Source organism: Nipponia nippon, unplaced genomic scaffold (genome assembly GCF_047370975.1).
Source record: "Nipponia nippon isolate SJK-2023a ecotype South Korea unplaced genomic scaffold, ASM4737097v1 scaffold_7, whole genome shotgun sequence".
NCBI classification, from domain to species: Eukaryota; Metazoa; Chordata; class Aves; order Pelecaniformes; family Threskiornithidae; genus Nipponia; species Nipponia nippon.
The window spans coordinates 36,298,550-36,314,330 of record NW_028262391.1 but is presented as its reverse complement, the minus strand read 5'-3'; the positions used below and the strand labels follow the sequence as shown (position 1 = coordinate 36,314,330).

At 36.9% G+C, this 15,781-nt stretch overlaps 1 protein-coding gene across 1 annotated transcript in view; it reads left to right on the top strand.

The window, feature by feature from the left end:
- The window catches only part of CHD9 (chromodomain helicase DNA binding protein 9), a 101,296-nt gene that overhangs the window by 35,524 nt on the left and 49,991 nt on the right, over positions 1-15,781 (top strand). The window contains exon 5 of the mRNA XM_087738668.1: positions 8,799-9,136. Coding sequence (XP_087594794.1) covers positions 8,799-9,136 — 338 coding nt within the window. The remainder of the gene's footprint in view (positions 1-8,798; positions 9,137-15,781) is intronic.

The following is a 15,781-nucleotide window of genomic DNA, read 5'->3' as shown; positions in this document are numbered from 1 at the left end:
TCTGTTACGGAATAATTAATTTTTTAGGTGTGTATGAAATTTTTTTTGGTGGTGTTTGTTTTTTCAGTTTTATAGTAAATATTTGTGTACTATTTCTCTTTTTTTTTTTTCCAAAGCCTTAAATAACCCCAGGAAAATGTCTGAAACAAGGACTCCCCTCTCCTTGGGGAGGAGAACAGAACCCAAACTTGGTCCAGCCAAAAGTCATTTAGGGATTTCCTGTTGTTTGCTTCCATTTTGTGAGGTGATTTTGTTTTCTCTTTATCAATCTTGAAGTTAGGAAATAGAGTATCTTCTTATTGGTTTTTTTTTTTTTTTGAAGGGAGAAACATGAGTTTTTTCTTCCTTTTTGAAATCAGAGAGGCATTCAAAAAAAAAGACCTGTCTCAGTAGTTTGGTCTAAAGAAAAGCTTAGATCTTTAAGTACAGTAAAAATTATTTTTAGCATCCCTCACTGCACTTTATATTTACATTTAGTATCTGTTCAGGGAGTCCTCTTACTTTGGATTTAAAATATAATGCAAAAATAAACTGAATTTAATCTTGTGAGGGAATGCGAGGTTACCTACACAAAAGAACAAAGTTAACAGCTTATTCTGATTTTTCTCCAATATTGTTACTCAGCAGGTTCTTGAATCACCACTTACTGGTGTGAGAGATTACTTTAAGCAACATTTGTTCAGTGATGAAAGGCTAGAAATTAGTACAGTTTCAGTTAATGTTGTATTTTTCTGGAGTATAAAAGGTCATTAAAAAAACATTGGGGAGAGCTGTTCTCTTTTGCTGCTTTGCAGCATTCCACTCCCCATGGTTATAGCAGCTATCTGGCTTTAGCTGTTAAATAAAAGTTTTCCTATTGTAAAAACAGGGGTGTGTTCCGGAAAAGCCAACTCGTACCTGTACCTTCTAAGAATATCTTTGATGATGTGAGATTTCAGTGTATCAGTATATTTGTAGGGCTTTATCTGGGGGTTTTGAACTCTAATGACTAGTCTTCTTAAAAAGATCTGTGTTATTTTTTTGCCCATAAGTATTTGGCAAAGTATCTTACAGATTTATTTCCAGATGCTTGCACAGGACTTGTTTCAAACAGTGAACTGAAACCTGACTTTCCTTTTATAGATTATTGAGTTAAGTCAACTCTTTTTTTTAAGGAGTCAAATAATTGTGAAAATTGTCAGGTAAGATCGGTCAAGACTGCAAGAAAGAAACAGTAGTAGAGCTTTTTTCCTGAAACATTTTGACCCTTAGGATAGGTATTAAAGGGTTCAGAAAATCTGTAGAGATATGGCATGTCCCCTGAGCCTAGTAATTCAAATCTATTGTGCATCCACAGTGCCAGTTGACTTGAATATGATCATTACATTTTTTTTCCATATATCAGAGCCCACAGTTTTCTCATGTTAAGTGTAGTGGTACTTCTAGTGGGGACCACACCCCATGGGTGGAACAAAAGATATGCACTGCATCAGGCTCAGATTAATACAAGTACTCAGTGTTACTAGTTCTCCATGTGAAAAACAGCACCTGAGAAATTTCGCTGAGGCAGTACATTTTATTGGTATTGTATGCCATTTTTCAAATAGCTGCGTTCGCCATTACAGACTAGAACCAAAGAGAAGCGGGTACATGATGGGCACTGAACACCAAGCCACTGAAAACTGACACACATCCAATGCTGTAGGCTGGCAGAGCAAGCAGGATGAAGTTCTCGATTTCTTTCATTTCCTGGCAATTTAATATGCTCCATTACACAGTACCTACTTGAAGAATTACAGTGAAAGTTGCACACAGTTTTTATACCACTACTAAATATTCAGAAAAACAATTTAACTATATTTGGCACTGAGGCCCTAAAAACTGTCTTCAAAGAAAACCTTCCAAATGGAAGCTTATGCATGTTGTAGACTCTTCCTCTAATATCCGATGCTGCTTTTGCATCATGCCCAGGTTAGCAGCATCTGGTTACATTGGACAGTGGCTTGATTTTTCTCCCAATGAATCATAGGGTAAATCAGAGGCTTACTGGTTAAGAAGCTGCTACTAATCACAGCTATGGTATCTTAGCTGTAAAAGTGGTGAGACGCGATTAGTGATATGTATTACTAGGTTCTGTAGCATTTAGATGAGAAACAACACCCTACGTAGAGAGTGTGTGACATGCAAAGCAGGAGCTTTTTTAATCTTGGAAACATGAGTAGTTTAAGGTTACTGACCTTTACATTAATGTTTTCATTTCCACATAAATTTAAAATTTGGTCGTAAGCTTGGTGTTAAATGCCTTGTGAGGTACAAATCACAGTAACCAAATTTACATTCTGAAGTGACTATTATACAGATAAAAACTGTTGCCCGGCCACGTTGCTGTAGTTGTTAGCTATTCCATTATCAACATTACGGGTAACAAATACGGAAGATGGAAAAGGTAGGGATTTTTTTCCCCTGTATCTTTTTCCTTTTTTTAATCTGTCTGTAACAGGTCTATTTTAATTTGGATTAGGGTTCACAGATGTATGTCTTGAGATTCTGTATCCCTTAAACACTGAGACATTCATTAGCGATGATAATAAGCAAGAAAAAAGGGCAATATTATCAGCGTATTGAAAGAACCACAATTTGGAATGCTTCATTGGCTCTCTTAATAGTTCCATATACGTACCCAAGAGAATGGAAAAATGATAGAACCCCATGGATCTTCATTTGCCAGTGCTCTTGGCTTTGTAAAGCAATCCTAACAGATGGTGTGGGGCAACTGTTGAACAAGAAAATAAAAAGCAATTCAGAAGGAACTCTGAAGGGGGAAAAAGGGCATTTTTCTGGCGAAAAGAAACCCTGTTGCATGTTTAGGTGATCTTCCCATCAGTTGTGCAGAAGTAGCTCGATTAACCATGGAAATCTTATTGCACTGTATGATTTAAAGAAAACCACTTCTTTTGCTGGGATTGGCATTCAGGAAAAGAGACTCTTTTCTGCATGCAGGGGGGGTGACACATTCATATTGTAAGGAATCTTCTACAGATTGGCTCTGTCAAGGGTGTGAGTTCATATCTTTCTTTTTTTTTAATACATACCCTTTTTGATTATAAAACCACCATTAAAAATCACTAGAAGAGTTACTTATTAAGACTATTCTAGAGGAAAAAAGTTCAGAGTACTAGAATGGAATTCAGAAGTCACTGAGTTGAGTTGATGCATTTTTTTCAAAGTTGCATTCCTAAATATGATTTTATAATTAAAATGATGAATGGATATTCTTTTAAGATTTTTCACTGTACCAGCTTAAAAGCAACTGCAGTTTTCAAATTTTGACGTGATTATAATGTGAAAAAATGAGAAGCTAATTTGGACAAAAACCCCCAAACTATTGATTATCATGAGTTATGGGATTCATTTATTTGTATTACGGTTGTGATATTGATACTATTTTGGTGACTTTACATGCACAAAGGGATTCCTTGTTTAGTAATAAACATGGACAAAGATGATGTGGTAATGCATGAAGATCAGGTTTCCAGGTGGCTAATTTTAGCTGCTTTCAGTGCAGTTGATGTCAAGGTCATCTCGATTTTCCTAAGGACCTGGTAGACTAGCAAGAACTCATTATGCTCTTGAGGCAGATGGTACTTAGTATGTGCATCTTCCTGCAGGTGTGTACTACTGCCAGTGGAAGCAGAAGCAGCATTCAAGGCATTGCAAATGTGAACCTTAGCTTTCTACTGTTAGTCTAGCTGGGGTCATAATTTAGTGGTAGCTAGTGTTTGGGTAAGTAGATCCATACGTGAAAATCATTATTTAAAAAAGTGCTTTATATAATTAAATCAGGAATGTGTGATTCATTAAAATTCCAGGGAAAGGCATTACCAGTCCGTAGAGCATATCAAGAATGGATGCCACTCAGGAGAAATATTTAGTCTTAAAGATTCTGTGCACACACAGAATCAAAAGTAATATTCCCCTACCACGAATGGCCACACCTACTATAAGAAAGGTGTTCTTACAGTAGAAGCAATGTTTTAATTATGGAACAGATAAGGCAGGATTTGGGAGGGTTTTCTAGGAGATAGAAGTTTTTTTCTATGTTAAACTTAATTTCTTCTTGCAGCTTCCTTTGTAGTGATATGCAGAGGATGTGAAGAAGCTATCGGTTGTTGTGGAGCAAATGAAAATGAGTTTAGGCCTTCAGGGGGAAAAATCCAATGTCTGTAAGCATTGAGGACAGTGATTTGTCCTTGTTGTGGGAAGTACTGTTATGCCAGTGAAGATCTTCAAATGCATGTCCTACGCAACCCACAACAAAATGTTGGAGAAATGCCTTTCTATGAAAAGCCTACTCGGCAGAGTACTGCTAGCTATTGGGAAGGCTGCTGTCATGATTCTGTCTCTCGATACTGTCTGGTAACTTGATTGCTTTTACATCAGTTTTAATTAAGATATCATTCAGACATGTGTAGTGTACCTTCTACTACTGCAAGACAGCATGTCAAATTCTTTTGAATATTGCCGAAGAGAAGATGCTCCCCTGGCTGTTGTGAATCAGGGCATATGTGAGGAAGTCTACAGCTGTTGTCTTATTTGTTCCACCCTTAGTATTTTTTAGGGCTAGCTCTTCCATGTGAACAGCAGTATGGGCTATACCTGCTGCTGTTTATGGCTCTTGCAGGCAGCAGCAGTAGCACGGAGTTGACATGATTCCTGCCAGTTCCCCTGCTGCCCACAGGATTGCAGGGAGCAGCGGGGAGCTGACAGGAGGCTTGTTCATTGCACTCGGCTGCTGCTTGGCAAAGCTATTAGCAGCAGCAGATACCCTGGAGCTCTCTCTGTGCAGGCTCAAGACAACATTGCATGGGTTTACGTTCAGTTATATTTGGATGATTATCTTCGCAACCATGAAAAGTAAAAATATATTTTTCCAAATAAAATCTTCAGTTTTTAAATACGTGGCTGCCTCAGGGTCTTCCTTTCCACCTTCTCCTGTATGTTTGTCAGTTAAGAATTTCTTTCTTAATGCTGATAGACGGAATAGGTTTGTAAGCCATTGGCAAAAGGATATGTTCCTTCAGGATGTTTGTTCTGTGTTCCCCCTCAGTAAGGGGGAGGGGTATTTTTGGCTTGGCAAAACGCTTTGTCCATTTTGTTGTAGATGCTATGTAGCTTTTGAAATTGTTTTCGGTGTGCATGATGATTTATAACTTTAACTGTTTATAGCCACACATTTTTTGGAAGCATGAAATGATTTGTCGGAATAAAAGACCTCTGCTGAATTACATGATTTTTGTTGCTTTAGTTGCTAAGTGCACGCAGATATTGCACTCCGTAGTGCAAGCACCGTTCTGGTTCTTCTTCTAATCTCAAAACACTTGTGTTGCTTTCCAGTTTTGGTGACAATGGTGGATTCCTTGATGAAGGTTTCGTTACAGCTTTATTTAGCTTAGAATGGCTGGCTGGTGCCTTCCTGCCTCTTCATGAATGTCATTTCCATATGGTTAAAAATGTCATAGTAAAATTAAAAAAATACGTTCTCGGTTTTCTAACAAATAGCTTACTGTTGGTGCAGTGCAAGACTACTTATAAACAGAAGCAATAGTATAGAGCAAGAAGCAGAGGGTCAGCCTGAGGAATTAAAACATACGGTAGCCTCATCCAGCATATTCACAATTCTACAGTAAGAAAGTAGTAAAAGTTATTGAGGAATAACTTGGGAAGCAGCTTTGAGCTCTGAGGAAATGTAGCATAAGAAACTTTCTTTTAAAAGTAATACAATATCTAGGAAGATTATTGCAAAAGAATTATGAAAAAGCCACCGTTCCTATATTGCCCACTTAATTATCAGGCATTTTTTGTTTTGTTTTGTTTTTTTCTGGCCCAGGAATGTTCAAAAATGTACCAATTTCTTTTAAAAATCTTCTAACCATACTGGCTTTAGTAGCATTTGGTTTAGAGCTGAAGTTATACCAAGAGTACATTAGTAATATTTTTTTTGTTTGTTCAGCTTATCTCAAAATGCAAAATAGTACATTATTTAGCATTTTTACTAAGTTATGAAATAATAACCCTAAAAGATAAATCACTGCAATTTGTTGTAGATACTGTAACTATAACATAGAAGCATCTTGGCTAGAGTTTGCAAAAAGTAAAATTAAAATTTAATAGTTGTCCTTGTGATTAAGCTGCATATTTACAGAAATATCTTTGAATTTAAGTGGTATTGTTAAGAAAAGAATCTGTTTAATGTATTGGTACCACTAGTATTTTCAATGGACAATGAGCTTCATTTTGAAATGAATCTTAAAAACAGAAGCGAAATTCTGATTAAGTGGAAGGCCTAATCTTAATGGTCTTGGAGTCCTTGGAGTATTTTAAATTTTCTATGGAAAACCACATGTATCACAAAATAAAAGTATAAACATATATTTAGCAAAACAGAAGTCAAATCCTGATCTTTCTTCATTCTTCTTTAATGGGCTTCTGAGAATAAAGGGTATTGCTACGATGGACCTATGCTGTCAAAAGCTTCTCGTTTTTTTAATAACCTTTCAAAAACACCCGATGATATCTTCTTTTCGGTTTTATTTGATGTGTTGACAATACGTATTTAAAAACTTGTCTGATCTTTTAAAATAGCGCTTTAAAACAACCTTGGAATGAAAAGGAGTTTACCATGTAGCCGTGTCCCATGTAATTGAGGAGATCTGCACCGCAAAGCGTCCCGTAGGTCTGGGCAGGGAGAAGAGGGATAAAATCAAGTTAAGGAGTTCTTCCATTTTCTGTGGGAAGCAGGGAAGCCTGTAAGCAAATGGTTATACAATCACTGTTGCTAGCTTATAGTAATGAATTCAATGTAAAAAAAAAAAAAAAATAATTTAAAGTATATTGAGAGGAAAATATGTTTGAGGCCCCAGACTCCAATTTTAGTCTGCGTCCCCCCCGTGCCATCCCCGTTTCGATTCGAGAACTGGAACCGCAGCGGTGCCCCGAATGGAAGTCTACGCCGGAAAAACGCGTAGTTCCCACGATTTTCCATCCAGGAGAAGAACCGTGGGCGGCAGTACTGCAGGAGGGGGAAGAGTAAGGGTTAATGCCCGTACCACATGTAGGGAAGAGCAGTCCGTTGGGGGTTAAACTGCAGAGTCTAATGGAATAATAACGGGTAGCACCATCTGCTGGCCTACTTCCGCAGAAGGAGTCAGTATTTTTAACGACATCTCTAATATTCATGCTGATGCATTTTGATGCTTTGTGCATTCATTTCTTTCTGTGCTTTGTTGGAATCTGGCTATCTGCTTACAGCTGTTGTTGAAACCCCGCTCTGGAGGGGAGGCGGGCAGCCCTTGCCGTACCTGAGCTGGAGGAGCCGTGGATGTGTACTTGCCAAGGGAGGAATATGTTGATAAATCCCAGTGTGTGTTTGTGGAGGGTTGTGCATATCGTGGCTGCAGCTCGCTAAATAGGCCATTTAGCAATCTTCTTTCAATGCTTTTCTCTTGAGCACTGCCTGGGGTGCTGAAAAAAGCAGAGGGCAAGCCTTTGTCTGACGCCAAAAATGTCTTCAGTGAAGAGGCCAAGAGGAAGGGTAAGTGAAAGCCTGAATGAGTGGGAGGAGGAGGGGTTCTTTGGGCTAAAAGGCTAATGGGATTGAATAACCTTCCTTATTACTGGCTGCTGCTGCGGGAGCCGTGCTGCATCGCCATCTTGAGCTTGTTGCTGTTTTCTCGAGTCCTGGTTATTTGTTATAGCCTGTAGGCCTTAAGGTGGCATTTTGGAGAGTGATCCCGAACCCTGCCTCCTTCCCGGAGCTGCAGCGCTGCCGTTAAGCCTTTGACGAGGCACGTATAGAAAATGTATCCAGTGAGGTGCACTGGATTTGCCCAGAAAATGTGTTCGGAAATTCCTGGTGGCTTTTCTTCATGCTGTAGGCAGAGGCGCATTTACGGGTGAGAATGTAACATAACTGTTATCTGCTGGGGTTTTTGTCTGTTTGAATAGGAAATTCTTTCCATTCCTCAAAGGGGAAGGGGGGAGGGGAGGAAAGCAAAACCATGTCTTCTAGCCTGTTTAAAGAGAGGCTGATAAGCTGAATATTGCATTCTTAGTGTCAACAATTCTGCGTCTGCGAAATGGTGATTAAAAACCTGACAATAAAAACAAGTTACATTTTCTATCTCGGGCACTGACCTTATGTTGATCTAAATAGAAGTAGTACTGCTTTCTGATCTTCTTATGAATATAGAGCTGTGTAATTTTAGTTTTCGTTTTATCTTTTCTCTGCTTTTTAATCTTGATTTTGTTCGAGCATCTGTTCTGTTTAGCACTGAGTTAGTCTTGTAGATCTTTTGTCTGCTTTAAGGTATCTGTGGTCCTGGTATCTTACCAAAGGCGAAATACTGATGCTGTTACCTTCGGCAGTTCTTTGCTCTTTCAGATTTTATGAGAAGAATGTTTATTGGAGATGTTGCAGCTGTGCGCCGAATGTATGGGAATGCTTGAAAGATTCAGGATCGGTGTGTCTAACTACAGAGGTGGAAATAAGGCTGAGAGGATTTTTAGAAAGATATTTTTTTACTGATTTTTCAGTATGTGGATTGGTTGTTTGAAACCCACAGTTGATGTAGTTATTCTAAAACCCACGCCATTCTGTGGTATAAACAGAATTCCTTCTTTTTTGTGTCTGCGTGAGTCCCTGCCAGTTTAGTTTTTTTAAAATGCATATCCAGATCAAAAACATTTGCACTTTTTCTTTCAAGAAATATTTATGTTCTTAAAATAAGGTGATATTATTTATTTTTTGTCTTGTGCTACAGCCTCCTTCCTCCAAGAAGACTGATGGTTCAGGATCATATACTAAGTTGCAGAATACCCAGGTGAGGGCAATGTCTGAAAAGAAGCAGAAGAAAAAAGCAGACTCGGAAAGTAAACAAGAGAAGGCAAATCGTATAATATCTGAAGCAATTGCAAAAGCAAAAGAGAGAGGGGAGAGAAACATTCCACGAGTAATGAGTCCTGAAAACTTCCCCAGTGTTTCAGCTGAAGGAAAAGAGGAAAAGAAGGGTAGAAAAGTTAAATCCAAACCAAAGGACAAGGAGAGCAAAAAACCGAAAACTGGTTCCTCATCCAAAATTAAAGAGAAAACAAAAATTGGGTAAGTAGATTAAAATGTCGTCTTACTTCTCTTTGGACTGTAAATCCTTGATTAAAATGAAAATTGCTTACTGATAATAAAACGTTCTCCTCCACTGCCTACACAAAATTCTTCCTGATTAAGTCCATGTGTGGACTCTCTCATTCAGGAACAAGAATGCTGTGTTTTCTCTTTAGATAAAACCATGGTAGGACTGTCCTTTTGAAAGGAATTATTATAAATTCATATCCTAAACTATTTTGTACTTTCTCTGAAGCATAGACAAGACCAAGGTATCTTTCATCTAGTGTTGTAATCAGTTCTGACTCCAAATTAAGTTTATCTGATATTATAAATGCTGTCTTTATCAATTTGGCATGTATCTTCAATACAGAGTGCTTGATAAACTGCATAGGAAGAAACTGGAAGCTTAATGAGCTTGTTAGCAAGTGAATATTCTTGTAGATATCACATGTATCAAAAGTAAAGTGCATATTGGAAAATTTGTATTCTAAGCACTTTGTAGTCTTCAGTCATATCAATTCAATCTGCCCTCTTAAAAATTCTGCGGACTCAGCTGGGTCAAGCTGGGTGGATGCCTTGGGGTAAGGAGCTTTCAAAAGATGTTACATGTTAGAAGGCTCCAAGGGATTCAGTAGGTGGCATGTCTTCTGACTCTAGTGCTAATCTAGTTCTCCTGAATACTTTTAAAGGAAACTGTGTAATTTCCAATGTTAAGTATGTCAGTCGGGACTTGAAATGGAAATCTTAGCTACAGTCTGATTTTTATTTTTTAAATCCGTGCTCTTTTTGCGGTAACAAAAATATTAGCTGGCATATCTCTCCAAAGTTAAATGTCTCGTATACATATGTATATTTTCATGTACATGAAGCAAAAATGAATGTTCTTTTAATAAGCCCATTTCTCTGCACTTTAATTTTCTTTTTTTAGATATCGGTGCTTTTCTTACGTGTTCAAAGTAAACAACTTCCTTGAGAAGTTATCCTATAGTATAAAGGTTACGGCTCTAAACTCAACTTGATTCTTAACCTGAACCTTCATGGGCTAATTTCTTTCTTTTCTGGTTATGGGTTGGCGTATGAATGCTGCTCATAATACTCCTTAGCACCCTGTATAGTGCTTCCTTTTCTTTTCTTCTCCATCTTGTTAAAAGTGGGATTTTGGATGTGTACTTCCAGAGTCGATTTCACTTTCGTGTTTCTGAATTCGCTTATGTTCTGTAACAGACGCTTTGCCTGTCTGTCTAATCGGAAAACTTATACAGTGTTGTTTAGCTAGGTCAGTGTCAGTTTTCTGAAGCTTTATGCGAATTGACCTTAGTATGCTTTTTATTCATTCTTTTGGATAATTAACAAAACCTGCCAAAATATCATCTGTATGTTATAATATGTAGTTCCCAGATTTTTATTGTTTTTAATCAGAAAAGTGAAATAAACTGGTACCTTTGGTTTATGCTTCTGCATTCAGTTTTCAGTCTTCGTGAAATGCTTAGCTGGGCACATCAGTTAGGATCAGTTTTCAAGATTTCATGAGACAGCATCAACTGAGAAACAGACGTTTCTCAAACTGTTTTTAACCATGGTATCTGTGCTTGATCCAAAGTACACTGAAACTGGTAGAGTGACTCAAATTTAATTAAGTATGGTTAACTTTTCATAATTTTTACATTGAGCTGTGAAGGTTTGCCTCCCCATTGTTTACCACTCTAATCAGCTAATGCCCCAGTAGCACTGTATTAATTTAATTGTGCTGCCAGGTATTGCTTTAACTATGTGGGACACATACCTAAAGATTTAGCAGTCAGATCCTGTTAAAAAGCAGCGAAGAGCATCTTATAGAGCCACATATTACAGATTTTACAGAATTTCTATGTAATTTGATGGAGAGCAGTAAATCAAATGCTTTGAGGCATCCACATACTTCATTTTTGTATCCAAACAGCTTCATGTGTTGTGTTAGCATTACTTCTTATTATTTATATAAATACATAAAATGTTAACTGTTTAGCAAAGAATATACTACAGTGGTTTTGAACAGCAGTAATTGCAAGAAGGCCTTGGTTTTTTGGTTTTTTTTTTAAAGAATAATCTTACCAGACTTTTTTCTATGCAAATGTAACTATTGGTTTTATATAAGAAGAATATTTACTATAGAATGGCTATACTTGTGTTTTCAAAGGTAGTTAAAAAAAATTGTGTGATTAATAAAATTTGTTTCATTTAGAGAACAAAATTAAATCCCATAGCTAGTAAGGGTTTTAGAAGGCAAAACAACTCTTATAAAGTTTCTTCCTATTTTACATTCTTAGGAAAATATTTCTTAATGAATCTTAAGCACGTGTTGGAAATTATTGTTACGTCAAAATAGGATCAGGGTTTTAAATGTGTGGGTTGCTACGCTGGTTTTCTCGTTTATCTTAAAATAAAACAAACTCTGACTGAATCTTGGGAGAAAATTTTAACATGTTAAAATAACGCCTTTATAAGACAAGCGCATTATTGGGCAAGAAGAGGAAGGGAGGACCTCAATTCTCTGAAAACTTTTGGCTTTCTCTTGGAAATAAGGATTCTTGAGATCTGTTTAAAATTGTAAGAGAAAAATTACTATTTTTTCTTTTTTACTCAATAAGGAGAAAAACCGATTAAAAATAGTAAAGTTGCGTACATGACATTGCTTGCCATTTAAGGAGGAACGAAAACCTGAAGATAGTAAAAAGTCCCCTCATGATTAAAAATATAACAGTTTATAACAGTTGGAAACTGTTTATTTATCAACTGTAGTTCTTCTACAAGTAATAAAATAATGAGTGAAACCTTAAAACCAATTAAAGTCTACAGTAAAAAAAAGGATAAGCTAAGTATAGGTTTTAACAGTAGTGGAGAATTTGTTGGAGTGCATCTGGCTTTCCTTTATAGAAAGAGTTCCTCTATGTGTCCATCCCGGATGAATATCTCTCTTTTCATTCAGTGTTTTCGATAGCAAACATATTTGACTTGCAGTAACTGTTAAACATGCTGATTCAGTTTGGATTCTTCTGAGAGTCTGGATTCTGAGAGAGGAGGTGGTGTGGAGTTATGTGTGTTTGAGAAGATCGGAAGTCAGACTCGTGTTTCAGGTGACTCCTGTTTGATTTGCAGGCTAGTATAGAGCTGAAGGAGCAGAAACTACTAAACTACTTACAAATATATCGGGGTTTGATTGGGTTTTTTTGAGAAGTGTTTGGAGAATGGTTTTACTCTGATCTTTCACATTTCTGCTAGCATCAAACATAGCCTATGCAATATGAGCACGACTGTGCCTTGTCTAGTCCAGCACTCAAACAGCAAACTGTTATTTAAATTGTGATGATAAGCTTTGCTGGGATCTTACGAGGGTCCTGTCTGCGTAGCGTGTCCCACGTAGCACGTCCTGTCTTGCTCTTGAGGAGGATTTGCGGAGGTACGCAGATGTCCAACTGTGAAAATGAGATACTCTGTCTCGCTGATCTGGCAGAGCTGGAACAGGAGTTGCTGAACAGACTTTGATAAAATTGCCAGGTAGCCATCACTAAAAAAAAAAAAAGTATGCTTTTGAATGTAGCACGATACAGCTTTTACTGAAATAGAGTAGCCCTCATCTGGGATCAAGATAAGTTTTAACTACTGTGTCTTAATTTAGGGGGCAGGATGATTTTTAAACAGTCTCTCCCCTCCCCCCCCCCCCCCCCCCCCGCTAATTAAGCATAATTGGTATGTCTTTGGGGGCTTCATGTTAAGTGTTTACATTTTTCTCAGTGATTCCTGTGAGATCTACATGAACAGAAAAGAATTATAGCGTGATTCTTTTCAATTTATCATTGCCAGTTATTCATTACTAGCAGTTACTTTCTAGGCAGGCTGTGGTTTCTTTCTAAAGGTGGAGATTAAGGTAGTTAATCCTCTGACCTGTTGAAGACATAGAAATAATGCCTGTTAATTTCAGTCAAACGGTTTAGAACTGGATTCAGTAAAGTTTCTGTGCCATAAGCATTGGTGAAGATAAATGACTAAATTCTTTCATTACCAAGAAATGACAGAAATTATTAGAAGTAGAAGAATGCATCTGTAATGTATTTAGTGTTATCAAATTAAGTAACCAGTTTGCTTTATGTGTTGATTACTGTGATAAAGTTAATTCTTTAAAATTAACTTACTTAACAATTTTTCTGAGGACTGCAGAACCACTTTTCATATCCTGGCTATTTACCAAGGTGCATTGATGTTTAGGAATCTATTTAAACCCTTAATATTTTTGCATAGAACTTCTTTCCATTTATAAGCTTTTCCTAACTGATTATAATTCTAGTTCTTCCATTTAAGGTAATGCATATTTAAACTAAAAAATCTACTTCTTACCACATGATATGAAGGGTAGAAGAATTATGAATTTGTGAACATTCTGTTGTTCAAAAAAGTAGATTGGCATTTAGGTTTTATAGCTCTCAATGTATTCCCACCTACTCAAACACAAAATTAAATATCATGGCCCTGATGAAAAGCAGCAGCTCTGCATTGGTGATGTAAAGGACAATATCAGTAGACTAAATTTAGGAATTTTTTTTATCACTGCATAGTTCAAATAAATAAATAAATCCCCCAAATCCTAAGAATTTGATTTGCAGAAGTTCAATTCAGGGTGGTAGTCTTTAAGTTCAAAACTGTGTCCTGCTATCAGAAATGGCTGTATTGTTTCATGTGCTAAAAGAAAAATGGTGGATTTTTTTTTTTATTAACCCTTAAATTATGTAGTAATGAATCCAGCAAGTCCTGTGTGATCCTGTTCAGTACTCAAATGAGTAAATGTCCTTGTTTCCTTGAAGTAGGTCGCACATGTACTGTTTACAAGACAGAGCATTTTTAGGATCCAAGACCCTGACAGAAAATTTTTACATGATCGCTTGTTGATATGGTACTGTTAAGATGGTTTGAAACCTCTGTAAACCCAGTCAGCAACAGGGGACATGGGGAGGGGGGTGGAAAGGAAGTGATTTGCCTCTTACGCTGATCCCATATCATTTAAATTTAAACGCGTAGAACTGATCCCGTATCATTTAAATTTAAACGCGTAGAACTTGAAGTGAATTTCCTAGAAGGCAGACATTGTGAGTTCTTTTGTGTTTCGTGTAAATGTTGCAAATGTTGGCTAATAGATCTATGCTCAAAGGGAAGAGATCTCACTGAATCTTTTTGTTCTGCTAGATCTGTTAGATCTTCTGTCATGATGAGAAATGACACACACTTTCCAAATTTGATCATCCTTCTGGGATGTCTTTGCATGCACTGAGCTGTGACTCCTTGGTGAAGTTTTTTCTGCTCCCAGATACTAGTTTTGATGCATAAATTGGGTCTAAGTGACATAATCCTAAATTTCTACTGCAAGATATATGAATGCAAAATAATGTGGTCTTATTGAATAAATAACAAAACACTTGTTTGTTCTCTTGCATTATTATTATTCCAATGTTGTATGAGCCTGAAATGGCTGTTGGTTCCAATAAGACTATAGGAGTGTTTTAAAAATCTGTGCACAATCCAAAAGTTATTAAATTGAAATATAACTGGAGAAGGAGACAGTGGCTAATATTAGTGTGTTAGTATTATTTACTAAACATATGCTAAAAGAATAAGAGCAACTGTTTTTATGCCACCAATTTAACTTTCATTCCACAAGGATACGCTATCTTGTCACGGAAGTATCTGCTTTGTATTTTGCCTAATAGATAAGATTTTTAGCTAAGTGATAAAGAAATACTAATACTGTTGGTAACGCCAGAGTTTTATTGCTAGTAATACAACGAAGTGCTTTGACTACAAATTAAAATGTTTGGGAGGTGGCTTTGGACACTAATAATGAGTTCCTTGGTGTTTCTGTGTTTTGGGAAAATCGGAGTAAAATGATGTATTAAAGGCATGCATTGAAGGCCAGCAATACTTCTTATTTCTTACGTGCCTAAAACATATTTGATGTTTTTCTTTTCTTTCCTCTTTTAATGCTTCCTCGTGTTCACTATTTGGAAGGCTTTGAAAACTGTTCTTCATAATTTTAAAGCTGTTGAAAGTGCTGACAACTCTTCTGTCACATTTTCTGCTATCAGACAGAAGGGGAATGGAGCAGCTTCTTACTGGTTCTTAATTTATAAGGAAGAAGTTGCGATGCTCCTCAAATAGTGGGTCCTGGTGGTCTTGCTGATACCTTGAGTCTTTTAGTTTTGTGGATCTAAACCACATTAGGAGTCTTGTGCTAAGGATCACAAGTAATAATGGCTCACGAGATGGCTTCTTTTTAAACTTTGAAGTTTCTCAACGTCTTTAGTTTGTAGTTACAGAAGAAGGAAATACATGTTGAAGAAATCTACACCGTCTAATTGTTAAAGTATTGCTAGATGTTATGTAATAAGGTACGTTTTAAATTTAAAAAGGCAAGAGAAAGTGAAATCAGAGTGGAGTCTAGTGATGTTATTTATTCTGTGTCTACAGTTTGCTGTTGCCTTTTCATAGAAACAGAATAGATAGTTTCTGTTCAGAACAGTTTTTGTTTCAGGGTGGAAAAAGGGATTTTAGCCAAGGATCTTTATGCTTTCATGCAGGAATTTATAAATTGGCAAGAGAACTTGCTCTCTCAATGAA